The sequence below is a fragment of the Mesoplodon densirostris genome, chromosome 19 (genome assembly GCF_025265405.1).
Source record: "Mesoplodon densirostris isolate mMesDen1 chromosome 19, mMesDen1 primary haplotype, whole genome shotgun sequence".
Taxonomy (NCBI): domain Eukaryota; kingdom Metazoa; phylum Chordata; class Mammalia; order Artiodactyla; family Ziphiidae; genus Mesoplodon; species Mesoplodon densirostris.
Window position 1 is genome coordinate 16,561,076 of NC_082679.1, and position 27,039 is coordinate 16,588,114.

At 46.4% G+C, this 27,039-nt stretch overlaps 2 protein-coding genes across 2 annotated transcripts; both read left to right on the top strand.

Moving 5' to 3' along the window:
• The first annotated feature begins 8,715 nt into the window (after positions 1-8,715).
• Positions 8,716-9,336, top strand: LOC132479601 (protein FAM187B-like). Its single transcript, XM_060083139.1, has one exon. The coding sequence runs from the start codon at positions 8,716-8,718 to the stop codon at positions 9,334-9,336; it is 621 nt and encodes a 206-aa protein (XP_059939122.1).
• A 4,767-nt stretch (positions 9,337-14,103) lies between these two features.
• On the top strand, positions 14,104-18,629 carry LOC132480592 (protein FAM187B-like). The gene is given in 2 exon segments (XM_060084928.1): positions 14,104-14,813; positions 18,242-18,629. Coding segments are annotated over 2 exon segments (1,098 nt in total).
• Positions 18,630-27,039: the final 8,410 nt, after the last annotated feature.

Genomic DNA, 27,039 nt, shown 5'->3' on the forward strand with positions numbered 1-27,039 from the left:
GGCTTATTTCACTACACATGTTTTCAAGGTCCATCCACATTGTAGCATATATAGCAATCAAAAGTTTTGTCCTTTTTATGGCTGAAATAGTATTTCATTTTATGTATGTACCACATTATGTGTATCCATTTATCTGTTAGATACTTGAGATGTTTCCACCTTTTAGTTATTGTAAATAACGCTGCTGTGAACATGGGTGTACAGATACTTGTTTACAATCCTTTTGGATATATACCTAGGAGTGGAATTACTAGGTCATATTGTAGTTCTAGTTTTAAACTTGAGGAATTGCCAAATTGTTTTCCATATCGATGCACCTTTTGTATTACCACCAGCAATGCACAAGGGTTCACACCTCACCAACACTTGTTTTTTTCTGTTTTCTTGATTATAACCATCCTAGTTGGTGTGAAGTGGCATCTCATCAGGGTTTTGATTTGCATTTCCCTAATGACTAATGATATTGAGCATCTTTTCATCTACTTCTTGGCCATTTGTGTATCTTCTTTGGAGAAATGTCTATTCAAATGTTTGCCCATTTTTGAATTGCATTGTTTTGTTCTCTGCTGTTGAATTGTAGTTCTTTTCATATTCTGAATATTAATCCCTCGTCAGATATATAATTTGCAAATATGTTTTCCTGTCCTGTCGATTGTCTTTTCACTTTCTTGATAGTGTCCTTTGATTCACAAAAGTTCTTAATTTGATGAAGCTCAGTTTATCTATTTTTTCTTTTGTTGCCTGTGCTTTTGGTGTCATATCTATGAAAATGTCGCCATATCCATGGTCATAAAGATTTTTTCCAGTGTTTTCTTCTAAGAGTTTAATAGTTTTAGCTCTTAAGTTAGGTCTTTGATCAATTTTGAGTTATTTTTTGTATATGGTATAAGGTAAGGGTCCAACTTAATTCTTTTGTATGTGGTTATCCAGATTTTCCTTCACCATTTGTTGAAAAGACTGTCCTTTACCCACTAATTGATCTTGACACCCTTGTCAAAAATCAATTGACCGTATATGTAAGGGTTTATTTCTGGGTTTTCTATTCTATTACATTGGTGTATATGTCTACCCTTATGCCAGTACCATACTGTTTTAATTACTGTAGCTTTGTAGTAAATTTGAAGTTGGGAAGTGTGAGTCCTTCAACTTTATTCTTCTTTTTCAAGATTGTTTTGGCTGTGCAGGGCCCAGTGCAATTCTATATGAAAGATTTGCTTCCATTTCTTTGAAAAAGGCTGTTGGAAGTTTGGTAGGCACTGTGTGAATCTGCAGATTGCTTGGGTGGTATTGACATCATAACAATTTTTTTTTTTTTTTCCTGTACGCGGGCCTCTCACTGTCGTGGCCTCTCCCATTGCAGAGCACAGGCTCCGGACACGCAGGCTCAGCGGCCATGGCTCACGGGCCTAGCCACTCCACGGCATGTGGGATCTTCCCGGACCAGGGCACGAACCCATGTCCCCTGCATCAGCAGGCGGACTCTCAACCACTGTGCCACCAAGGAAGCCCGACATCATAACAATTTTAAGTCTTTCTATTCGTGAGCACAATGTCTTTCCATTTACTTAGATATTCTTAATTTTTTTTAGCAATCTTTTGTAGCTTCAGCATACAAGTCTTTCACCTACTTGGTTAGATTTCTTCCTAAGTATTTAATTCTTTTGGATGTGATTGTAAAATGAAAGTGTTCTCTTAATTTCCTCTTGGTATTGTTCAATGTTGGTGTATAGCAACACAATGGATTTTTCAGTGTTAATCTTGTACCCTGCAACTTTGCTGAGTTTGCTTATTAGTGGATTCTTTTTGATTTCCTATATGTAGGATCATGTCACCTGAGATTAGGGATAGTTTTACCCCTTCCTTTCCAATTTGGGTGCCTTTTACTTCTTTTTCTTGTTTGATTGCTATGGGTAGGACTTCCAGTACATAGTTGAATAGCAGTGGTGAAAGTAGACATCTTTGTCTTTTTCCTGGTCTTAGGAGGAGAGCATTCAATCTTTAACCATTGAGAATGATGTTAGAAGTGGGGTTTGTTTTGTTTTGTTTTTTTATAATACCCTTTATCATGTTGAGGAATTTTCCCTCTATTCTTAGTTTCCAGGAGTTTTTGTCATGAAAGAGTGTTGGATTTTGTCAAATGCCTTTTCTGTGTCAGTTGAGATGATCACATGATTTTCCCCCTTCATTCTATCAACATGATGTATTACATTGGTTGATTTCCTTATGTTGAACCACCATTCATGCATAAATCTCCCTTGGTCATGACTTCTGCCATTTTACTATTTGTTTTCTATATGCCTTATAGCTTTTTTGCCCCTCATGTTCCCCATTACTCCCTTGTTTTGTTTAGTTAATGTTTTTGTAGTGAAATATTTTGATTCCCTTCTCATTTCCTATTGTGTATATTCTATGGCTATTTCCTTTGTGGTGACCATGGGGATTACATGAAGCTATAACTCTTCAATATGAATTTATACCTGGTTAACATTATTTTTTTAAATTTTTTATTTATTTATTTATTTTTGACTGTGTTGGGTCTTCATTGCTGCTGCAGGCTTTCTGTAGTGGCGGTGAGCAGGGACCACTCTTCGTTGTGGTGCGCAGACTTCTCATTGCAGTGGCTTCTCTTGTTGCCGAGCACGGGCTCTAGATGCATGGACTTCAGTAGTTGTGGCACACAGACTCAGTAGTTGTGGCTTGCGGGCTCTAGAATGCAGGCTCAGTAGTTGTGGTGCATGGGCTTAGTTGCTCCATGGCATGTGGGATCTTCCCGGACCAGGGCTCGAACCTGTGTCACCTGCATTGACAGCCGGATTCTTAACCACTGTGCCACCAGGGAAGCCCTATACCTGATTAACTTTAATAGCATGTAAAAACGTTGCTCCTATACCTCTCCATCACCTCCTTTTAATTATTGAGGTCACAAATTACACCTGTGTACATTGTTTTCCCAGTAACAAAGGTTAATAATTATTTTTATGTCTTTTAAGTCATGTAGAAAATTGAAATTGAATTTTAGTACAATAATACTAGCTTTTATAATTGCCCATGTATTTATCTTCACTGGAGATTTTTATTTCTTCATACAGTTTCAAGTTACTGTCCAGCATCCTTTCATTTCAACCTAAAGGACTCTCTTTTTTCTTGCAGGGTAGGTCTAATGGTAACAAACTCCCTAAGCTTTTGCTTATTTGGATGTGTTTTCATTTCTCCCTCATTGTTGAAGGGGAATTTTGCCAGTTATGGAATTCCTGGTTGAAAATTTTTTTCTTTTAGCACTTTGAATAATTCAACCCGTGGCCTTCTGGCTTCCAAGTTATCTGATGAGAAATCAGCTGATACTCTTAATGAGGATCCCTTTATGTGACAGGTCGCCTCTATCTTGCTGCTTTCAAGATTATCTTTTTTTTTTTTTTTTTTTTTGCGGTACGCGGGCCTCTCACTGTTGTGGCCTGTCCCGTTGCAGACCACAGGCTCCAGATGCGCAGGCTCAATGGCCATGGCTCACGGGCCTAGCTGCTCCACGGCAGGTGGGATCTTCCTGGACCGGGCCACGAACCCGTGTCCCTTGCATCAGCAGGCGGACTCTCAACCATTGCGCCACCAGGGAAGCCCCAAGATTGTCTTTTTGTCTTTGGCTTTCAGCAGTTTGATTACAATGTGTCTTGGTGTGGATCTTTTTGTGTTTATCCTATTAGAGTTTGGTGAACTTCTTGGATTTGTAGATTTGTGTCTTTCATCAAATTTGGGAGGCTTTCAGCCATTATTTCTTCAAATGTAGTTCTTTCTGTGGCTTTCTGTCTCTCGTCTCCCTCTGGGACTCTCACAATATGTATGTGGTTCCACTTTATGGTGTTCCACAGGTCCCTTAGGTTCTGCTCACTTTTTCTCAACCTTTTTTTCTTTCTGTTCCTCAGACTCAATAATTTCAATTGTCCTATCTTCATGTTAATTGATTGTGTTTTCTGCCTGCTCACATCTGCTTTTGAACTCCTGTAGTGAATTTTTTCATTTTAGTAATTGTATTTTTCAGCTCCGGAATATCTTTTTGGTTTCTTTTTATATTTTCTACCTCTTTATTGATATTCTTATTTTGTTCATACATCATTTTGCTGTATTTTTCCATGTCTTTGTTAGCTTTTTGAGCATTTTATGACAGTTTACGTCTTTGTCTAGTGTGTCTGCCGCCTGGGATTCCTCAGGGATGTTTGTTTGTTTGTTTTCCTTTGAATGGGTTACTTTCCTGTTTCTTTATGCCTTGTGATTTTCTGTTGAAAATGGGCATTTAAATCTTATAAGTGGTAACTCTGGAAATCATATTTTCCCCCTTCCCAGGGTGTGTTGGGGGTTGTTATTGTTGTAGACTGTGTCTGTGCTGGGGATCAGCTTGAGGTGAAAGCTTAAGGTCATCTCAGATCTTTTCTGAGCTCACATCTTTCTCTGGGTTTTTGCAATGACTTTCTAAATCCCCTCATACTGTGTGTGTATCAGTTGTTTTTGAAAGTCCTAATCCCTAAATGCCTGGCTCCCAATAGGGGGGAAAGGGGAGAAAACCCAACTGTCCCTTTAAATCTCTGGGAAGCCACTTTAGCCAGTGGGGGTTTAAACAATGATGACCTGCCTCTGTGTCTGTACATCTGTGATCAGAAGCCATAATCTGCAATCAGAACACAGAACCCTGATATTTGGAGGACAAGGTCCTTATTGTCCATCCATCAATAATAACACCAACTGAGTGCTTTATATACAGCATCTCAACAAATCCTCATAAGAGTGCTGTGGGGCTTCCCTGGTGGTGCAGTGGTTGAGAGTCCGCCTGCCGATGCAGGGGACACAGGTTCGTGCCCCAGTCCGGGAAAATCCCACATGCCGCGGAGTGGCTAGGCCCGTGAGCCATGGCCGCTGAGCCTGCGCATCCGGAGCCTGTGCTCCACAATGGGAGAGGCCACAACACTGAGAGGCCCGCGTAGCGCAAAAAAAAAAACAAAAAAAAAACTGGGGCTTCCCTGGTGGCGCAGTGGTTGAGAGTCCGCCTGCTGATGCAGGGGAAACGGGTTCGTGCCCCGGTCTGGGAGGATCCCACATGCCGCGGAGCGGCTGGGCCCGTGAGCCATGGCCGCTGGGCCTGTGCGTCCGGAGCCTGTGCTCCGCAAAGGGAGAGGCCACAACAGTGAGAGGCCCACATACCGCAAAAAAAAAAAAAAAAAAAAAAAAGAGCGCTGTGTAGCCAGTACCATTGAAATCTCTATTTTGAAAATGAGGAAACTGAGGTTCACAGAGAGAAAGCTGTTAGACCAGACCTTCAATTCAGGAAGAGGCTTCATTGCAGTTTCATAAAATATGTGAGAAAGAAAAACAACCCTTGGTATCTGGGAGCTGACCTGACACAAATAACGGGTTATTGGTATTTCTAGGAGCCAGCCTAGAGTTCACAGCTAGGTCACTGAACATAAACAAATTCATAGAATGCCAACATCACACAAAGTCTCTCTGTGACTGTGATGAACCAAGACAAAAACAAGACCACTCCATAATCACATCTGAACACAGACAAACAGAAACACTGTCCAAGCCACAAAAGACTAAACATCTCCCTCTCCCATTCTTCTCACCTTCCAGATAAGATAGAATTACTCCCACTTCCTGACAGCACCCCATTCAGAGAAAATCTCCACTTCCTTGAACTCATCCCCAAATCACATAAAGCAAGCCCAAATTCTGTAAATCTGTTCTCACACTTTCTTACTGAAATGTACCATTCCTATGGTGTGCACCTTCCCTCACTGCAGTTAGTCAAGAAATGCAACTTTGCTGCACCACAAGTGTGTTCCTAGTCTTTGGCTGAAGTGCACTGGCACCTGCCAAATGTGTACCCATCTCAAGGCCTTTGCATGTGCTGTGTGCTTAGTCCAGACCTTGCTTCCTCTGGCTCCTCTTACGTAGTCTGCTCAAATGTCACTTTTTTTAGAGAGCCCTTCTCTCTCCATCCCATTTAAAATAGTCACTGTATTAGTTTGCTAGGGCTGCCATAACAAATGCAGCCATAACAAATGACTGGATGACTTAAACAACGGAAATTTGTTTCTTCACAGTTCTGGAGGCTGGAAGTCCAAGATCAAGGTGTTGGCAGGGTTAATGGCCTGCAAACAAAAGTAATGTAGATCCCTCCCAGGTCAAAGCATTTGACTGTCCTTCCTTATTCCATAGCAGCTAATGATGCTGCAGGTGGTGCAGCCTCCACTGGCCATGGTCTTTGAAGGGACTGTGTAGAGCAGAGCTCTCCACCAACCCACATTAGACATGTAAGATGAGTAAAAAAAATGTGTTAAGCCACTGAGATCCCAGAATTCTTTTGTTCCACAGCATAACCTAACTTATCCCAATTAATACATCCCCCACTAGAATGGAAGCTCCAAGAGGGCAGGGACTTAGCCTGGATCCTTAGTGCCTGTTGAAAGATGAGTAAACAATACTTATTTATGGAATAATTGAATATGCCAGGCACAAGAAGGTGAAGTTGCTGGGCATGGATTATTCTAATACAAGGTGGATCTAGAAATGAAACTGATCCCAGAACCTGGGACTGGAGCCACTTGGCCACATTCCCACTAACTAACCACTGTGTTAATCCAAACCTGGACCGTTCCAAGAATTTGAAATCAGTAATCTCTTGAAAGCTTTATAACACCATAGTTTGTGATGGAAAGTCCTAATATCCCATTTTACAGATGGGGAAGTGAGGTTTAACAAGTCTCAGCAACTTGCCTAAAGGTCATGTAGCTCACATAGTGCTTACCACAGTCCTGGTACAACAGATATTTCCTAACCATGGATGCTGTGAAGAATATGGTTGGTTATACCAAATAAGCATTCTCTCTACATCTCTCCTGCATACAAAGCCCTGATTTTTTTTGCAGTCTTCAATGACTTCTATGGTCAGAGAAGGTTATACTTCCCCAGTCCTGGAGAACAAATTCTGATTGGCTTAAGCCAATCATGGAAAATTTCTTTCCTTTCAGAGATTGATTTTGATCTGCACATGGGGCCTAATTCTGGCCAATGGAACTTTAGGAGAGATGTGATGGGAGGATTTGGGGAATGGTTTTAACTTTATGATATAAAAGAACACTGCTTGTAGTAGACATTAGCTGCAGTAATTATTACTGACTGCCATTTTCTAAATGTTTCCTGGACATATTAGAATTCCATTTCCTTTGCTGGGTTGGTGAATTGCTAGTGCCATGTAACCATTTCTGGCCAATGGTTTGTGAGCAAATGACATGTGTCATTTAAGGCCAGAGCATTTAATTATAGACATGAAATCCTACAGAGCTTTCTTCCTCCTTTGGCATAAAACTGGAAATGTTTGGGATGACAATTGCTCAATCATCCTGTATCCCTGAGTGATTGTAATGCCAACCCACAAGGGACATGGAGCATGAATGGGAAGTAAACTTGTGTTATTGTAAGTCATTGAGATTTGGATGAAGTTTATTATAATAGCAAATAGCCTATCTTGAGTGACACAGAAATTAGTATCAGGAGTGGGGAGCTGCTGTAATAAAAAATAAAAACACATGGCATTGGCTTAGATACAGAGCAAAGGGAACAAGAAAATTATTTGAAGCCAGAAGGATGGAGATTATTGCCTGAAATACTTTGGGAGGCAGATAACATACTTAACGAACTTGCAGCTTTAGGGGAAGCAGTTGGAACACAGGACACTCGGAGTGAATATTGGCCAAAGATGGCCCCAAATCAGGAGGACCTTTGAGAGTCAAAGTCCAGTTAGAACTCAGATTTTGTCAAGGATAGAATCAAGGATTAGCACCAATCAAATCATTATTAACCATTGTTAAGATCTCTGAATAAATTAAGATACTCCCAGGAAACACTTAAGATAGTCTGAGGTAGACAAAATGGCTTAGAATATGGCTTTCCATGGATGCCTGATAAGAGTCTAAGGTACCTGCAATGAGAGAGAGAGAGAGAGAGAGAGAGAGAGAGAGAGAGAGAGAGAGAGAGGAATGAGGAACATCTTGAACAGAACTGTGGATGTGGGGGTTTTGTACATGGAGTTAACTGGAGACTTATAAGAATCCTTAGGTCCCACACTTTAGGAGACAGTAAAACAGGCTGAGAAAACTGTTCATGTGCCAAGGAGGGCACATCTTCCAATGTCACCTGAGATGTAGCCAAGGAGGATAATGGAAAAGGGGGTAACTCCCTTGAGAGTGAAGACATAAGCTACAGCGAGCAAAGATTTGGGAAGCTCCCCACCCTTAAGGAGTTGATTTGGTACTAATTAAGGAACCCTCCCCATCTATAAGATAGGAAGTCCTTACAGTATCTTTTCACTAGATTTTAGAAATGATACAGACCAGTGATTTCTGTGTGTCTTCCCTTATTCCCCTTTCCAATTGGGCATTTTGACCCATTCCATCATTGTATATTGGGTATGTGGAGGGCAAATAATTTGACTTTTTAGTTCACTCATTCTGACATAGGTTCACTCATTGTGTTTCCTGCCCATCTCTTGAGTTTTTGACTCTACAGCCCTACACTAAGCTATTTGATGACATGAACTGAATTGGACTCCTGGAAGTGCAGTGGATCAAGGTCCATTCGACTGCCCCGGGCTGATGCCTGAGTTCTGTGGGTGACTTCACAATGCCCTGATGGTTCCCAGCCTCCTTCTGTAGTCTGTAGGTGGCCATGTTGGCCACCTTGTGGCTGCTTAGCCTTTCTCTCCCCACTTCGTGGGCCCAGATATTAGTCAGTTGTGCCTACAAGAGTCTCTGCCAGCAGGCCCTGCTCTCAGGCAATGATGTTGTCCTGCAGTGTGACCATCTCAAGGCATGCTGGTCCTCCTCTTCCGTTCTGGGGGAGGATCTCTTGTTGCTCTCCTCAGTGCCTAACATAAAGAAACTGCCTGGGGGCAACCTCCAATTGACCAACCCTCAGCCCTCCCCGACAGGCCTCTATCACTGTGAGGACAATGACAATGCCCTCGTGGTAGAGTGTGAGATTGATTTCCAAGATGTCACTACCCTACATATTATGCACAAAGGCCTGGGCCAAAAGCCCCTGCAGAATGAGACCCTGAGTCTGGGTGGCAAGGAGCTCATCTTCACCCACTGGGAGCCCTGGCAGGACTGTAACCGCTGTGGGGAGCCAGGTGAGTGCAAACACCTGGGGTACTGCTACATAGAGGAGCCCCTGGAAAAACGCATGCCCTGTTGGCTGTATCTGCAAGAAGAGAAGGTACAGTACAGACGCATGTGGCCTGAGATGCAGGTGGAAGCCTGCCTTATACCCTGCGACCACATCAAGTAAATCAAACAGCCGTACTTCACCTTTGACATTTGCCAGTTGGGCAAGTTGACCAACAACATGTGGCTCACCTGCCCCTTGGCCTCCATCTACAGGTGACTGGACCAGGAAAAAGCAGGGTCTCTCTCCCAGCCCATAAGCTTTCAAGGTCAATCTGTGCAGGAAGGGGTCTCTTCATGGGCTTGTTCGGTTGTTCATTCAGCAAGAATTCCTGGCTGCCCCTTCTGAGCCAGGCCCTGGGTAGGTGATGTTGAGGACAGAGTGGTGACCAACAAAGACCTAGTCCCTGCCCTTCTAGACTCCTGATATTCAGGGTAGGCCAAATGTAAAACCTAGAGACCAAGACATTCCGGCCCATGCTCATGCCAACATAGACTTTAGTGTGATTTCTGTCTCCTCACTGGACTCTGACTGATAGAATTTATCTATCCATCCTTGTACCAATGCTACAGTGTCTTAATTATTATACCTTTATAATAAGTCATGATATCGGTAGTATAGATTTTTCAACTTTGTTCTTCAAGATTGTTTTGGTTATTCTTGACCCTTTGTGAAAAAAGAAAAAAAAATTGAAATCAGCTTGTAGTTCCCATCCCAAAAAAATCCTGTTTTTTTTTTTTTTTTTTTTTAAATCGGGGCATCATTGAATCTAAAGATAAATTTGGGTAGAATCAATATTACAATATTTAGTCTTCCAATCCATGAACATTGTAAACACTTTCATTATTTAGGCTTTCTTTAATTTCTCCCAGTAACGTGCAGTTATTAATGTAGAGGTTTTACATACATTTTATTATATTTGTTCCTAAGTATTTGATATTTTCATGCAAGTTGTGTCTTTTTTTTCCAAATTTTGTTGTATATAAAAATATATTTGATATTTATATATGACCTTGTAACTAATTATTTTGCTAAATTCACTTACCTCCAGTATAATGCTGAATGGAGAAGTTGATGGCAGACATCTTATGTTATTCTTAATATTTCACTATTAAATATAATTCTGCCCTAGATTTTTAATAGAACTTTAATAGAAGATTAAGAAAATTCTTTTTCATTCCTATTTTGCCAAGAGTTTTGAGCCATGAATGAGTGTTGAATTTTATCAAATGATTTTTCTGCATCTACTGAAATGATAATATGGTTTTTCTCCTTCATTCTGTTAGTGTGGTGAATTACACTGATTGATGTTCAGATGTAAAGCCAACCTTGCCTTCCTGGGATAAACCCAATTTGGTCATGATGTTTATCCTTTTTATTTATCATTGGAAGCAATTTGCTAATATTTTGCTTAGGATATTGTGTTCACATTCATGAAAAAATGGCCTGAATGATATTTTCCTTTGTTGTAATGTCCTTATAAGTTTTTGGTATCAAGGTGATTCATACCTCATCAAAGTTTGGAAGTGTTCCATCCTTTTTTATCTCTGGGAAGATTTTGAAAGATTTATGCCATTTCTTTTTCTTTTTTTTTTTTTTTTTTTTTTGCGGTACGTGGGTCTCTCACTGCCGTGGCCCCTCCCGCCGCGGAGCACAGGCTCCGGACGTGCAGGCTCAGCGACCATGGCTCACGGGCCCAGCTGCTTCGCGGCACGTGGGATCCTCCCAGACCGGGGCACGAACCCATGTCCCCAGCCTCGGCAGGCAAACTCAACCACTGCGCCACCAGGGAAGCCCCGTCTCTTACACTCTTTTGTGTATTTTCCTATTGTTTTCCTTAGCATGCTTCAATATAGATATTCTCTATGAACCCATATTTCATTTCCTCTCCTCTAATGTGTCCAAAAGATTGTTACCCCACCTAGTGAATCCTTAATTTCACAAATTTTATCTTTTTATTCTAGTGTTTCCATTTGATTCTTCTCTATAGATTCAAAATCCTCATCTTGTCATCTCTTAGACATACTAATCTAAGTGTAGACTTTATCTTAAAGTCTACACTTGTTATTAGCAGGAGGGTAGTCTGATATAAGCTACTCAAATGTAGCAGTGAGCAGAAATCTCACGCATATTATTTAAAGAATAGAAGGGAATTTGGAGTCTCGTGTGAAATGTCTTGGATTTTACATGTTGGTCACAGATTTAAATATTCTAAAAACACCTTAGGGAGGCCAATTAAAACATTTCTTCAGGCTGGCTCCAGCTAGTGTGACTTCTCACCTAGATAAAGTGAAAGTTGGAAGTGAGCTTTCTCACTGTGTCCCCATAGCCCTGTTTACTTGTTTAGAAAAGATTCCCTGGGCTGAGGAGAGAGATAGAGAGGGAGATAGATGGGGGGAAGCAATAGGGGTATAAATGTTAATATGTCTCAGACAGAGGGTCTTTATAAAGTTCTGGGAAGCAGACAAAAACTCTAGATGGTTTTGTAGACCTGAGAGCAGAAGGGATGTGTGACCCACTCTCGGGGTGAGGGTGGCAGCAAGATAACATAAGTGTACAGCTTATGCCAAACATAGCCTGTAAAATTCCCACATGGGGTAGGGGCATGACCAAGAGAGCCCCCAGCCATTAGAAGCCAGGTAGAGGAAGGCAGGCTATCTTAGCAAAGACCTAGATGAACCTCTGACCTCAGCCACTCAGCACTCTCCCCCTTGTCCTTTCCTCCTTGGTCACTCTGGCCTCCACACTCTTTACATATACTAATCAGGCAGCCATGTCAGGGTCCAGCCCTCTCCTGGAAATATCCTTCCTTCAAATACCCACATGGCTCTTTATCTCACCTCACTTAGGTGTTTGTGAAAGTTCCCCTCCTCAGAGAGTGCTCAGACAGGCCTGCTCATCCCTTCTAAAATAGCCCATCCCCACACACCAACATATTACTTTCCATCCTCATTTCCCTGCTCTATTTTTCTCTTTAACAATTACTACAGTTGATCCTTATTATTCAGGGATTCCACACTTGTGAATTCACCTACTCACTAAAATTTATTTGTAACCCCCAAGCCAATACCCTCAGTGCTCTCATAGTCATTTGCAGACATGCACAGAGTGATGAGAAAATTGAGTCACCTAACAATGAGCATTCCCAGCTGAGGCCAAACAAGGTGACCCTCTGCCTTCTTGTTTTAGCTCCCATACTGTGTTAGCAAGTATCGTTTTCATGGTCTATTTAGTGACATGGTTTTTGCATTTTTGTGCTATTGGTGATTTTGCTGTTTAAAATGGCACCCAAGCATGGTGCTAAAATGTTCCTAAGTGCCTTATGAAGTAAATGCATGTGTTAGATTAGCTTTGTTCAGGCATGAGCTACAGGGCTGTTGGCTACAACTTCAATGTTAATGAATCAACAGTATATATTGTGTCTTTAAACAAAAACATACATAAAACAAGGTTATGTGTTGATCAGCTGACAAAAATACTGTGACCAAAGGCTTATAGGACCCTAACTTTGTATTTCTCCTAGGACTACTGTTTCATTATCTTGTAATTCAGCGACTTTATAGAACATACTTCCAAGAATAATGAGAATCTACTGTATCTGACATTATGTTTATTATCTGTCTCTTCCACTAGAAGGTAAGCTCAAGGAGGGCAGAGGCTTTGTCTAAACTGTTTACTGCTTTGATTAGAATACCAACCAGCACATGGGCTTCCCTGGTGGCGCAGTGGTTGAGAGTCCGCCTGCCGATGCAGGGGACACAGGTTCGTGCCCCGGTCTGGGAAGATCCCACATGCTGCAGAGTGGCTGGGCCCGTGAGCCATGGCCGCTGAGCCTGCGCGTCCGGAGCCTGTGCTCTGCAACGGGAGAGGCCACAACAGTGAGAGACCCGCGTACCGCAAAAAAAAAAAAAAAAAGAAAAAGAAAAAGAATACCAACCAGCACATAGTAGGCATTCAGTAAACATTTGTGAAATGAGTGAACAATGGCAGTTCAAGCCTGCACAATAATTATTTTTTAATATTTATTTATTTATTTGGTTGCACCAGGTCTTAGTTGCAGCAGGGGGGCTCCTTTGTTGCGGCTCCAGGGCTCCTTAGTTGCGGTTCGCCAGCTCCTTAGTTGCGGCCTGTGGGCTTCTTAGTTGCAGCATGCGGGCTCCTTAGTTGTGCCATGTGAACTCTTAGTTGTGGCATGCATGTGAGATCTAGTTTCCTGACCAGGGATCGAACCCAGGCCCCCTGCATTGGGAGCATGGAGTCTTATCCACTGTGCCACCAGGGAAGTCCCATAATTATTTTTAATTTGAGAACTGAGAAGAAGTTTAGGAAAGGGTTTGGGAAGTGGGCAGTTGAGAAAAATATTTGTTTAAAATGAATCGAGTCATGCAGATATCTGTGGGACGACCAGCATGTGCAAAGATCCTGAGGCAAGAGCTCTTTACTTGCCTGATATGTTCAGGGGACTTCAGGGAGGCCAGCATGGCTGGAGCAGTTGGGTGGGGAAGGGTAGGATGTCAGAAGGGAACCAGAGAGGATTTATTCATCTCTCCATCCCTAGTACTAAGAACTGTGCTCAGAACATAGTAGGTGTTCAGAAAAAATGTGTTGAATGTTCACATGTGACACTTTAACACCAAAGAAGGGGGATGGTAGAGAAAACCCTGAATAGACAAATAAAGTGTCCTGCTGACCAAGCAGAGTGGAAGGCTTATCACAGAAATGAAATAAGATTGTTAACTTGTCACAGAACAAATGTGGGAATTGTGACCTCACATCCCATGGGGGTGGACTACAGTTCATCCTGCTGCCCAGGGCTGAGACTTGAGTTCCATGGATGACCTCACAAAGTCCAGGGTGGTGCCCAGCCCACTGCCATAGTCCCAGTCCACCATGCTGACCACCCTGTGGCTGCTGCTCAGCTTTGCTGTCCCGGTGCTGAGGTCACACTTTTCCATCAGCTGTCCTAATCGGCATTGCCAACTGGCCCTACTCTCAAACAATGATATCTTCCTGCACTGCAATGCCTCTAGGGCACAGTGGCAGTTCTTCTTCCTACCAGTCAAGACCACCTGAACCAACAACCCCTTCACTAACTCCAACATGGAAACAATGCCCGATGGCAGCCTTCTCATTAGAAATCCATTGCCCTTGCAGACAGGCTTCTACAACTGCCAGGACAAGGATGGCAAGAAAGTGGTATAGTACAAAATTGACTTCCAGGATATTGAAACCATACATATCACACACAAAGACCTGGGCCAAGAGCTCCTGCAGAATGAGACCCTGATTCTGGGTGGCAAGGAGCTCATCTTCACCCACTGGGAGCCCTGGCAGGACTGTAACCGCTGTGGGGAGCCAGGTGAGCGCAAACGCCTGGGGTACTGCTACATCGAGGAGCCCCTGAAAACGCCTATGCCCTGCTGGCTCTATCTGGGAGATGTGAATCTGTGGTCCAGGCGCATGCGGCCTGAAATGCAGGTGGAAGCCTGCCACGTCCAGTGCACGTCATCAAATGTGGAATACGTCACTTTTGACAACTTCAAGCTCAGTGAGAAATTGGGATCTGCATGGCTCACCTGCCCCTTAGGATCCATCTACAGGTGATGGAAGCGAGTTCTGGCCCTGCCCTTGGCCCCTTGCCAGGCTCTCCCCATCTGGGAGCCTTTGTGGGTTAATCTGTGCAGAGAGGGAGGGGTTCTACGTGGGTCAGCCCCGCAGGCTCTCTCCACTGGCTTCTTTATTTATTTATTTATTTTTTTTGCGGTATGCAGGCCTCTCACTGCTGTGGCCTCTCCCGTTGCGGAGCACAGGCTCCGCGGCCATGACTCAGGCTCAGCGGCCCCGCCGCTCCGCGGCATGTGGGATCTTCCCGGACCGGGGCGCGAACCTGTGTCCTCTGCATCGGCAAGCAGACGCTCAACCACTGCACCACCAGGGAAGCCCCACTGGCTTCTTTAGATATTCCTTTGGCAAGAATCTCCTGGTGCCCACTGAGTCACACACAGGTAGAACAGGGACAGCTAACACAGAGGGAGCGCTCAGCTGACTCCATGTCCAGCCCTGTGCTGCGTGGTGCTATGGACACGGCAGTCGTCAGGCAGCTGCAGGCCTGGCCCTTAGGAAGCCCCCAGCCCAGGGGGGAGACGGCCCAGGGTGGTCAGGGCTGGGATGGGAGAAGCCCAGGCAAATGATGGGGCTGGGCTGGGGGTAGCCTGGGAAGCTGTGAGACTCTGAGGCCTCAGACTCATCTGGGAAGGTCAGCAAGCCCGGGAGGAGAGGACGGTGCCCCAGGGATGCCATCAAGACCTGTGCCCCGGCACTCCCATTCATGTTCTTGTCTTCCTGCCTGGAGCCCCTGGGAAATCTCCCCGTCCTCTCATTTTCCCCAGCCCACCTGCCCCTACCCCAGTAATAAGAACTACAACCACTCACAGTGCTGCGCTTTCCGCATGGGCTGGTTCCTGGACAAACTCTCTTAATAAACTCCAAGGAGGCCCATTTATAGATGGGGAAACTGCAGCTCAGAAGGGTGCAGTCCTTGCCTGGGGGAATCCGTGGTGGGAAGTGGCAGCGCAGACCCCACAGCTCACATACTTGGCCATGGGGACCCTCTTGCCCTCCTTCCCCGCTTGCCAGTGGCAGCCTCTTCCTTGCAAGCGGGGAGCCGGAGCAACCTCTTGGGGCCTCTGCAGCCACAGACTCTGTGGAATCTGGCCTCACCGCCTCCGTCTGGTTTTCTTTCCCTCGCTCATCCCAGCTGTCACTTCTATTCTTCTTTTTTTCTCTCTATATCTTTTTGTCTCCCTTTCTCCTTTCTTCCTCCTCCTCAAAGTATAAAAGTAACACCTGCTTCCTTAAAAAAGCCCACAATTCAGAAATGCAGGAATGTGCATGTGACCCCTCCTCCCAACTAGACCGGGACACCTACTCTGTGTCTTTGCCAGATAAGGAGCACCCAAGTGCCCATCACAAGGAACTTAAGAAGAGAGGTCAGTGAGGCTTCAAGAATTGCCAGGTCTCTAGGGAGCCGAGGGGAGTAGAATTTCATGTGAGGTTTCTGTCTCGGGCTCTGGATTCAGCCAGGCCTGGGTTCCAGTCCTAGCCCTGGCACTTTCCTGCTTTGTGACTTTGAGCCTGTGGCTTCTCTCTGGGCCCCAGCTTCCCCATCTGTAGAATAAGGGTTGTATTAGTTTCCTACGGCCGCCATAACAAAGTACCACAAACCAGGTGGCTTAAACCAACAGAAATTTCTTCTCTTACAGTTCTGCAGCCTAGAAGTCTGATCAAAGTGTCCGCAGGGCCCTGTACCCTCTGAGATGCTGGGTAGAAGCCTTCCTTGTCTCATCCTAGTTTCTGGTGGTGGCCAGCAATTCTTGGCCTGCCTTGACTTGTAACTGCATCGCTCCAGCCTCTGCCTCTGTCACCACCTGGCATTCTCCCCGTGTGTCTGTGTCTCTGTGTTTCTTCTCCTTTTCTTATATGGATACAGATCATATTGGATTTAGGGCCCACCTGACTCCAATGTGGCCTCATCTGAACTAATTACATCTGCAACAACCCTATTTCCAAATAAGGTCACCTTCTGAGGTTCTGGTTAGGACATGAATTTGGCAAGTACAGAGGTCTTGCTGGCCCTGGCCTCTTGGGGTCATTGTGATCTCTAAGGGGGCAAATTCCTGTAAAGACACTTACGACAGTATCTGACACGGGGTTCCACACTCTAATAGGTGTTACTATTGCTTTTATGATCACTGGCCTTGTCAGTGTTGTCTGTGGACAGTCCCCTCTGTTTCCCAGCCACAATGGGTGTGTTATATGCCTGATTCACGTATTCACTTATCACATTTTTCCCTGAGCATTTACAAGCCAAGCACTGTTCTAGGTACCGGAGATGCAGTGAAGAACAAAACTGAAAAAGATACCTGCTCGCAGAAACTAACACACCATTGTAAAACAATTATACTCTAATAAAGATGTTAAAAAAAAAAAAAAAAGATACCTGCTCTCATAAACCAATTACATGAATCTAACACAGTTTATATTAGATTAGATTAGATTAGATTAGATTTTTGGTAGAAAAAATACTTTACTGTAATAATCATTTATCACCATCATATAAGTATCTGTACTAAAAATATGTTAAGTATAAACTTCTTTATAATTGCCATAAGAAAATTATAAACCAATTTCACTTATGAACATTGTTGGAAAAACTCAATAAAATTTAGCAAATGAAATACAACTCAAAAGAATGGCTGCTGTGGTCTGGAGGGGTTGACAGCATCCTCAACTGACAAGCAGCAAGGAAACGGAGACCTGCATCCTACAACCCTACAACCGCAAGGAACTGAATTCTGCCAGCAACCTGAACAAAGTCGGAAGGAAACACACAGTATTTTAGATGGTGATGAAGGAGGAGGAATGGGAGTGAGGGAGGTGAAAGTTTTAAATAAGGAGGTCAGAGAAAGTGTCTCTGAGAAGGTGCCATCAGCCAAGACTGAGAGAAGGTGAGAGAGCCCTGTGCGCTGAGGGAGAGCGTTTCGGGCCGAGGGAACGGCCAGGGCAAAGGCCCTGAGGCAGGACTGTGTCCAGCATGTCAGAGGAACCTCTAGGAGGTGTGGCTGGAGCAGAGTGAATGAGGGAGAGCAGAGGAAATGGGGCCAGGCAGGTAAAGGGGGGCCACGCATCAATTAGGGAGCATCCTTGCTAATTCCTCCAAATACCCCTCTGAGGTTGTAGCTGTCATAACACCCCCAGGTTTCTTTGAGCTTCACATGGAGGCTCAAAGAGCTATGGAGGCATTTGGCCAAGTGGCCAGGGCAGTAAGGGGCAGGGCTCCGAGAACTCCCAGCCTTCCAGCCCCCATCCTCCCCTTAGTCACTGCTGGGTCTCTCTCTCCTTGGAGGGGGTGCTCTGTTTGCTGTTCCCAGGAAGAAGGGAGAAGGGTGCTGCCGTCTCCACCTCTTTTCAGACACCGGTCCCCCCTTCCTCTCCGGGGCGCTAGAGCTGACCTTGTCCTCCTTTGCAGGCCCATCATCTGGGAAGCCGACAACAACCCCCTGACCTGGAAGGACCAGCTCTCGGGCCAGGCTGTCAGCACCGTCCTGGACACGTCCAACGGCAGCAATCGGCTGCAGATCTTCCAGCCAGCCACGTATAAGTGCTTCGTGCAGCATGTGCTCTCGGCTCAATTCAACCCCAAGTCCGATCTGGATATACTGGCGTCTCTGAGCACAGAAGACTTTGAACAACAGCCGGAGGTAGAGGAGGCCCAGAAAGGAAAGGCTGACTCCGTACTCAAGGGGCTGAGGCTGATGCTGCTAGCGGGCACAGTCCTGGGCCTGCTTGGGGCGCTGCTCAAACTCTTCCACCCTTCCCGGGGCAGGAAGAGAAACCAGGTGTTGCTGGTGAAATAAAGCGAGCCCTCGGGGCCCAGGAGACCTGGCCTCCTGCGCCTTCATCGCCTCACCTGTCCTCCCGTAGCTCCCGCCCTGGGCCCACCCACACCTCCCACTCTGAACGTGTGTGGACCAAAACAGACCCGGGGCCACAGCCAAGGGTGACTGACCTCCTCCTGGTCCGGGTCCTGCTCTGTTAACCCATTCGCAATCCCCATGCCACACATGAGGAAACTGAGGCTAGACTACCTGTCTAGTCATTGGAAGGGGGGCGGGGCGCCAGTTCAAACCCAGTTTGCCTGGCTCAAGCCTCGTGCTCCTCACCGGGAGGAAGGGAGGGGTGCAATGAGGCCATTTTGGGGGACGAGTCTCTGGGTGTGTACATTGTAGCCACTTCACTCACTGCTCTCCCAAGGACGAGGGCGGGGACAGGGGATGGGAGCGGGTCACCCTCAGACCCCCCAGATCTGCACTGGGCTGCTGCCTTTCCTTGCCCGTCCCTTGCTCCCACCTTGCCTCAGTGGTGCCTAGGGCCTCCAGGCCTCGCCATAGCTCCCCAAGTTAGAGGTGCCACCAGAGCGGTGGCCCGGGCAGCAGACACGCATCACCCTTCCTGGCTCTTGCAGTGGAGAGAGCTCCCTCAGACACCCCAGAAAGGGCAGACAGACCCCTCCACTGGGACAAGGCACCAGGCCTGGCCCAGCTGACCTGTGGGTATCACCAGTCCCAGCTGTTCCCCAAAATGTTATACACTATTTAGCAGGGTGCAAGTGTCAGACGTAAAATATTAATGCCTTGTAAAATTCATGGCCCTGCTATTCCATTGTGAAGCAACAACAAGGCAGATCGGAAACTTCCAGAACTTCTGCCCCCGAGGAGCGGGAAGCGCTCACCCCTCACATCCCAGACACCATTGCCAAAACACCTAAGGCTTCATGTGGTGCCCAGAGATGCAAAGGTTCCTGCAGAAAGAGGAAATGTCCATGGAGAACTAAAGGGGGTCCATTGGGAAGCAGAAGCAGAGAATAACGACAATAACAGCAAACATTTGGGGATCTCCTAGCACGGTCAGAACGCACACCCTTTGCAAACGTTATGTCCTCACAGCCACCCATGAGGCTGGGGTTACTATGAACTTCTTCTTGTATCTGAGAACACTAAGGCAGAGAGGGCTCAAGCAAACTGCCTGAGGTCACATAGTGAAGTTGGGAAGGGGCCAGCAATGGAAGAGTGAAAGAAGACCTCTGGGCGGCCCCCAGGAAACCCCCAGGGCCCTGTATCCACAGCAGCCCATTGTGTAGCAGCTGGAAGTGGAACAGCCAGAGCCATTGGACCCATGGGTCCAATGCCCAGGCCTGTCTGCACAGCACTGAAGGCCACCCAACCCACACCAAGGCTGTCAGTGCCCTACTGTGGAGGGCAGACCCTAAGGTGACCCCAGTGATTCCCAACTCCTGGTGTCCGTGCCTTTCTGTGACTACCCACGCCTTCAGTGTCGATGGCACCTGTGACTTGCTTCTAACCAGTGGAATATTATGAAGGTGTTGGGTGTTGCTCCTTTGATTAGGTTACATTACCTAAGACTGTGTCTCAGCCAGCTAGAGCAGGAGAGGCTTGCTGGCTTGATGAAGTAGGCAGCTGTGTTGAGGAAACCCACTTGGCAGGGAGCTGTGGGCAGCCTCTGGGAGATGCAAGTGTTCACCCTTTGAGGGTGACCACCTCTATCACACAGTCACAAGGGAATGAATTCTGCCAACAGCTCGAATGAGTTTGGAAGCAGATTCTTCTCCAGTTGAGCCTCCAGATGAGAACACGTCCTGACCAACACCTTGACTGTAGCCTTGTAAACCCTGGTGTAGAGGACTCAGCCAAGCCACGTCTGGACTCCTGACCCACAGAAACTAGGGGATCATAAATGTGTGCTGTTTCAGCTACTAAATGTATGGCAATTTTTTATGCAGCGATAGGCAACTGATAACACCCAGTCATATCCCCCAGCCCACCATGAAGTCCCCTGAAGCTTCAGCTGTCACATGGATGGCTCCTGAAGGCACCAGTGACTTCGTAACTCCCCTCAGAAGCCTGCTGAGCCAGGTGTGGGGCAGGCTGATAGCCAGGCCGTCAGTGCTCCCAGGAGAAATTCATATTCATGAAGGGTGGGAGTGGGAGGGTAGACATCCAGCTTCCCCAGCCCTTGATGGTACAACTCAGAGGCACATTCCACACCTTCTCTAGGAGGGTTCCCAGTGATCGCAGTGTGCACAGCTACAACCAGCTCATTAGGGCACCTTTTATCAGCTTACCCCCTGCCCCACCTCACTGTCTCTTACCTCTGCTTCCCGAGAAAATATTCTTCAAATATTTTGTCAGCCCCACATTCCCTCCCCTCTCCTGGGACTCCAGAGACATGAATTTAGAGCTGCTGTTGTTTCTGAGGTCCCTGAGACTTGGTTAATTTTCCTCCAGTCTTTTCTGCTGTTCAGGTTGGAGAATATTTACTGATCTGTCTTCAAGTTCACAGACTTCTTCCTCTGTCATAGCCATTCTGCTGTTCAGTCCGTCCAGTGAGCCTTTTACTTAGGTTATTGTATATTTTAGTTCTAACATTTCCATCTGGTGGTTCTTTATAGGATCTTCTATCTCCTCATTGATATGTTCTATTTTCATATTTGCTTTTAGGGAATCCTTAACTGAGACACCAACGTTGCTAACTCAGTGGCCCCCATGAGCCAATCAGGAAACATAAGTCAGGGAAAAGGCCTTGGGAGGCTGCTGCAATGTAGGGGTTCTTACCCCAGGTTGACGGGCCTGGTACTTCTGAAAGTTCCATGTGATTCTAGAGATTGAGATGTTTGAGTGAAACTATCCAATTTAGGAATGTTGGCTCAAAAATGTTTTCAAACACAGTGCCAGCCAAATGAGACATATCTTCAGGCTGAATTCAGCCCATGGCTGTTAGTTTGTGAGGTCTTGCTTCAACCTTGATTGGGGTCAAGTGTATATTTCCATTTTTGATTATTCATTCAACAAATATTTGCTAGCTGGAGTAGCCAAGGACAGCTTCTCTGAAGAGATGACATTTCAGATGAGCCCGAATAACAAAAAACTGGGCAAGTAGGGATCTGGAGGAAGGGTGTATTGGTGTCCTATAGCTGCTGTAATGAATTACCACAGACTTAATGGCTTAAAACAACACACATTTATAATCTTATAGTTCTGAAGGTCAGAAGTCCAAAATGGGTCTTATTTGGCTAAAATTAAGGTGTCAGCAACTAGATTCCTCCAGAGGCTTGAAGCGGAGAATCCTTTTGCTTAAAGCCAACAACACTGTATTTTCAAATGTCTCTCTCTCTCTCTCTCTCTGACTCACCTGCTTCCCTCTTGGAAGGACCCTTGTGATTATATTGGGCCCATCCAATAATCCAAAATAATCTCCCCATCTCAAGATCCTTACCTTAGTCATACCAGCAAAGTCCCTTCCACCATGTCAGGCAACATATTCACAGGTTCTGGGGATTAGGAGTGACCCTCTTTGGGGGGCCACTATTTAGCCTACCATAAGCAATTCCAGGCAGAGGTAGCATTTATAAGGGCTCTGGGTGGATGTCTGCAGTGGATGGAGGACTACCAAGGAGGTAGCCAGGGGCCAGATCGTGTAGGGCCCTGTGGGCCAAGGTGAGGGCTTTGGACTTTATTTGAAGTGAGATGGGAGCCATGGGAGGCTTTTGAGCAGTGGAGGGACATGATCTGATATTCATTGAAAAAGGTAATTCTGACAAGGTAGAGCTCCTTGCAGGTAGAGGTGGGGGCAGCCCACAGGTTGGAGCAGGGAGTAGCAGCCACTCTCCATGTAGCCAACTGGACAATGAGAAGCTTTCATCACCTAGCAGGAGAAATGCCACCTCTTCCCCACACCTCCAAGTGCAGTGTAAGACACAAAATACCCCATATTCCATCTTTAGCCATCTTCTTCTACCTTTTCCTTTCCATATTATAATTTTGAAAAGACCATTTTTAGAGCAGTTTTAGGTTCACAGCAAAACTGAGGGGAAAGTACAGAGATTTCCCATATACCCCTGCCCCCCACATGCACGGCCTCCCCCATTATCAGCATCTCCCACCAGAGGGGTCCATCTATTACAAATGATGAACCTACGTTGACACATCATAATCACCCAAAATCCATAGTTTACATAATGGTTCAATGTTCTGGATTTTGGCCATTTTTTTTTTTTGCGGTACGCGGGCCTCTCACTGTTGTGGCCTCTCCCGTTGCGGAGCACAGGCTCCGGACGCGCAGGCTCAGTGGCCATGGCTCACGGGCCCAGCCGCTCCGCGGCATGTGGGATCTTCCCGGACCAGGGCACGAACCCGTGTCCCCTGCATCGGCAGGCGGACTCTCAACCACTGCGCCACCAGGGAAGCCCGATTTTGGCCATTTTGATAGGCATGTAGTGATAGCTCTATTTTTCACGGGAGGAAACCAAGGGCCAGAGAGGTGAATTCACTTGCCCACGGATACAAAGTTCGTGTATCAGTTACAGCTGCAAAACAAAACATACCCCAAATCAGAGATTGAAAATAGTAAGCATTCATTATTGCTTACAAGTCTACAAACCAACTGGGTAGCACTTCTGGTCTCAGATGGGATCGATCGTTTGTGCTTCTCTGATCATCAGTGGGCTGGGGTTGGCTCTGCTGATCTTGGCTGAGCTTTCTCATATGTTTTGGGGGTGGCTGTCTGTAGGCTGGACCAGGTGCCATTAGCTGGGGAAACTGGGCTGTCCTCCACGTGGTCTCTCATTCTTCAGCAGGCCAACCCAGGCTTGTCTACAAGGTGGTGGCAGGGGTCCAAGAAAGTGAATAGAAGCCACAAGGCCTCTTGAGGTCCAGGCTCAGAACTAGCACATGACCAGAGACTGGGACAGGGTGGACTTGGCTTGCCATGTGACCTGAAGGTCAGGTTTGGGGGAGGCCCCTGGGCAAGATATCAGTTATCTACTGCTACATAAGAAACCACCCAAAACTCATTAGCTTAATACAACAATTATTTATTTCTCTCTTCAGTCTGTAGGTTGGTAGTATAGGCTGGGCTCAGCTGGGTAGTTCTTCGGGTCTTGGCTGGACTCATTTATGCATCTGTGGTCACCTCTGGGTGGGTAGATGGCTCTGCTTCAGGGGGATAAATGGCATTTTGTTGGGGAACCTCCAGTCTCTTATCTTCCAGCAGGTTAGCCCGGACATGTTCACAAGGTCATGGCAAGAGTCCAAGAGAGCAAGCAGGAGCTGGAAGGCTTTTTGAAGCCTAACCTTAGAACTAGGACAGCATTACTTTCACCATGTTCTATTGGCCAAAACAAGTTACAAGGTCAGCCCAGATTCAAGGGGTGGGGGAATAGACTACATCTCCTGATGGGAAGAGTGACAAAGTCACACTGTAAGTATGTATATATAAAGGAGTGAAGTATTACGACCATTATGTAATCATTTTACCAAGGGCAGTAAGTAACACAGCTGGGATTCTAACCCAGGATGACTGCTTCCACACAGCCTTCTCTTCTCAAGGTGTATCACTTCTGTCCTTTCTTTAGCTTCTCCACCTCCTCTAATATCTTCCCTATCTGTTATTTGAGCCTTTCAATAGCTTTCTGTATTAGAACACATTTAAGTGCAAGTAACAGAAATCCAAGCAAAGTGGTTTAAGCTAAGAAGGAATTTATTGGTTCATGGAATAAGAAGTCCAGCAGGTAGGTCCTACTTCAGGCACAGTTAGATCCAGGTGCTCCAAAGACATACTCCAATATTGTCTTCCTTCATCTCTCTACTCCACCTTTTTCTGTGCTGCCTTAATCCTCAAGCAGTGCTTCCCAAGAATAGATGAGGGCCACTCCGGAATCACATCACAGCAGCTTAGCAACCTCGATGGAAAGAGAGCAGACCTCCTGTAGCAATAGCAACAATGGAGCACTTGCTGTGTGCCAGGTGCTGTTCTAAGCACTTAGCAAGTATTAACTTATCACTCCTCACAACACCCTATTAGGCATAATCATCAGCCCCATTTTACGGATGAAGGAACTGAGGCACAGAAAGGTTAAGATCCATGTCTAAGGGTACCTAGGTAATAAGTGGTGGGGCTGGGAGCTGAACCCAACCAGGTTGGCTCCAGAGTTTTTGCTCTTAACTACTTACCTAGTCTGGTGGGAAAGTAGTAATAACAGCAAACGCTATTCACAACAGATACTCTGACACTGCCTGACACTGTCTGGAACATCAGAATATAATAATAATAATAATAATAATAATAATAATAATAATAATATCTATGTAATCCTTCCAGCAACCGTATGGGGTAGGCACTGTTATTATTTCCATTTTACAGATGGGGAAATTGAGGCACTAAGAAGATAGAGAACCCTAAGGTCACATGTGGGGCAACTGAAACTTGAATCCAGAGAGTAGGGTCCAGAATCTGTATCTGCTGCCTTTAGGGTCCCACTCCTGATTCAAGGGTGAGGTCAGCCTCTGAGAACTTGATGCAGTGAGATGGAGGGAGGCCCCAGGACAGCCCAGCGCTCACCAGCTGGGTCTGCCCCTCCCTCCTCTCCCCTCTGCCCGCCGCCTGGCACAGCCTTCCCAGAACCCACGTGTGAACAGACTGACCTAATGCAGGCTGGGCCAGAGGGCTGAGTCCAGACAAACAGGCAGTGGCCAAGAGAGGCCATGTGAGGCAGTCCCGAGGCAGGCGTGGGGTGGGAAGGACAACACCTGGTGTCACGGGGCAGCTGGGGGTTGGAGCCCATGACTTTGACACCCGTTAGACCTCTGCAAAACAACCCTTGCCCACCGACTGCCCTGACAGGGAGGCTGGCCAAGATGCCAAGTCCTATTTAATGCATTTATGAGAAACTATTTATAGCCTTTTGATTCGCCTGCCGCCTGAGAACTGGGTAAGTGTAGTAACATCCCAGGAGCAGAATCCAGGTGAGGACACCCGTCCCTTAGCAACGACAGCGAGTGCACTTCGCCACGCGGCCTCTCATATTCTCGTGACCACCTGTGGTCCTGGGGAAGCCGAGCCTCTCTCGTCCCTCATAGATGGGACGTGACAGGGCTGGGAATGGAATCCAGAAGGACTCAACCCACCCAGAAAACCTCCTTGGCTGCCTGGTCGGGACCCTGCCAACAAGTCCTCTGAGGACAAAACTCTTCCCTCAGGCGTGCCTGGGAATCTTTGGAACACTGTAGCACCTCACACTTTCTTCTTTCCTCACCCACCCCCTCCTCCCCACACTCTCCCTTCCTCTTTGAGATTAAAATGTTTTCCTCTTTCTTCTTTATGTCCTTTTATCAAGGCAATCATCATAACACAGTAGGTAGCATTAGAGAGAGAGATCAGGTGTGCCCTCAGCCCTCCACAGACAGAAACTCACCAGCCTCAGCCGACTCTCTAATAAATGCTATTCGTAGCCCCATGTCACAGATCAGGTGAGTAATCCACCCACATCAGCTAGAATGCCAAGTGGCTCCCCCAGGCTGCGTCTCCTGGTGCACTTAGGATTTGCCACCCTCCTGCCACTGATGCTCTCAGCACTTGCCCCAGCCGATGATCCCGTCACTGTGACTGATATTCAAGAGAGGGCACCAGAAATAAATCAAGAAAGTGTCCAGCTTTGAAGGAAGCTGACGTTTGGTTTATTCTTACTCTGCAGTGATCATTTGTGGCCCCCAGTGTGATGGCTCTTCAGGGGGGTGCGGGGAAGTGCTGCTCTGTGCCTCAGTTTCCCTCCCCATCCTTATTGTTGGAAGGATCAAATGCACTGATATGTGTATAGTGCTTAGAACAGTGCCTGGGCCAACACACACTTCATCAGTGTTTGCTGTGGTAGCTGACGCCATTGTTATTCAACCCTGGCTTTGGAGAGCTTGAGCAGGACACCGGACGGAGCCCTGTGGGTTTACCCACGTGGACTACTCCTGGCCACATGCTTCCAGGCTGGGCCTTCCCTGCTGTCAGGCTGTCCAGCCTCCAATGGGGACCTCCAAATCTCCATCATCAGCTCTCGTTTTGTCACCCTCTCTTCCCAGATACCATCAGCTGTGTGTGGACGCTCACACGAATGAGCGGTGCGGACACTTGGGATCGCATGAGCGGAGGCTGCCAGATTCTGCGATTCATAGCTTCCGGGCCTCATTTCCCGTGGCCGCTGCGGCAGTGCCCTGTCCCCTCACCCCACCCAGCCCCCACCCCGGAACTTCCCCCTCCACGGCTTCCTCCCTCCAGGGGCCAGCGGTAGTCACGGTTTCTGCTGTTCCTCCTCTATCACAGTTTCTACATCTCTTAACAAGATGTTTATGCCTCTGGCTTTTGATTCATCAGTGTTACCCACAAAGCCATTCTCTGTCGACTTCCTGCCCTGGAAGATGAGGA

Coding starts and splice junctions, on each gene's coding strand:
- LOC132479601 (XM_060083139.1), top strand. CDS start 8,716: ATGTTGGCCACCTTGTGGCTGCTTAGCCTTTCTCTCCCCACTTCGTGG.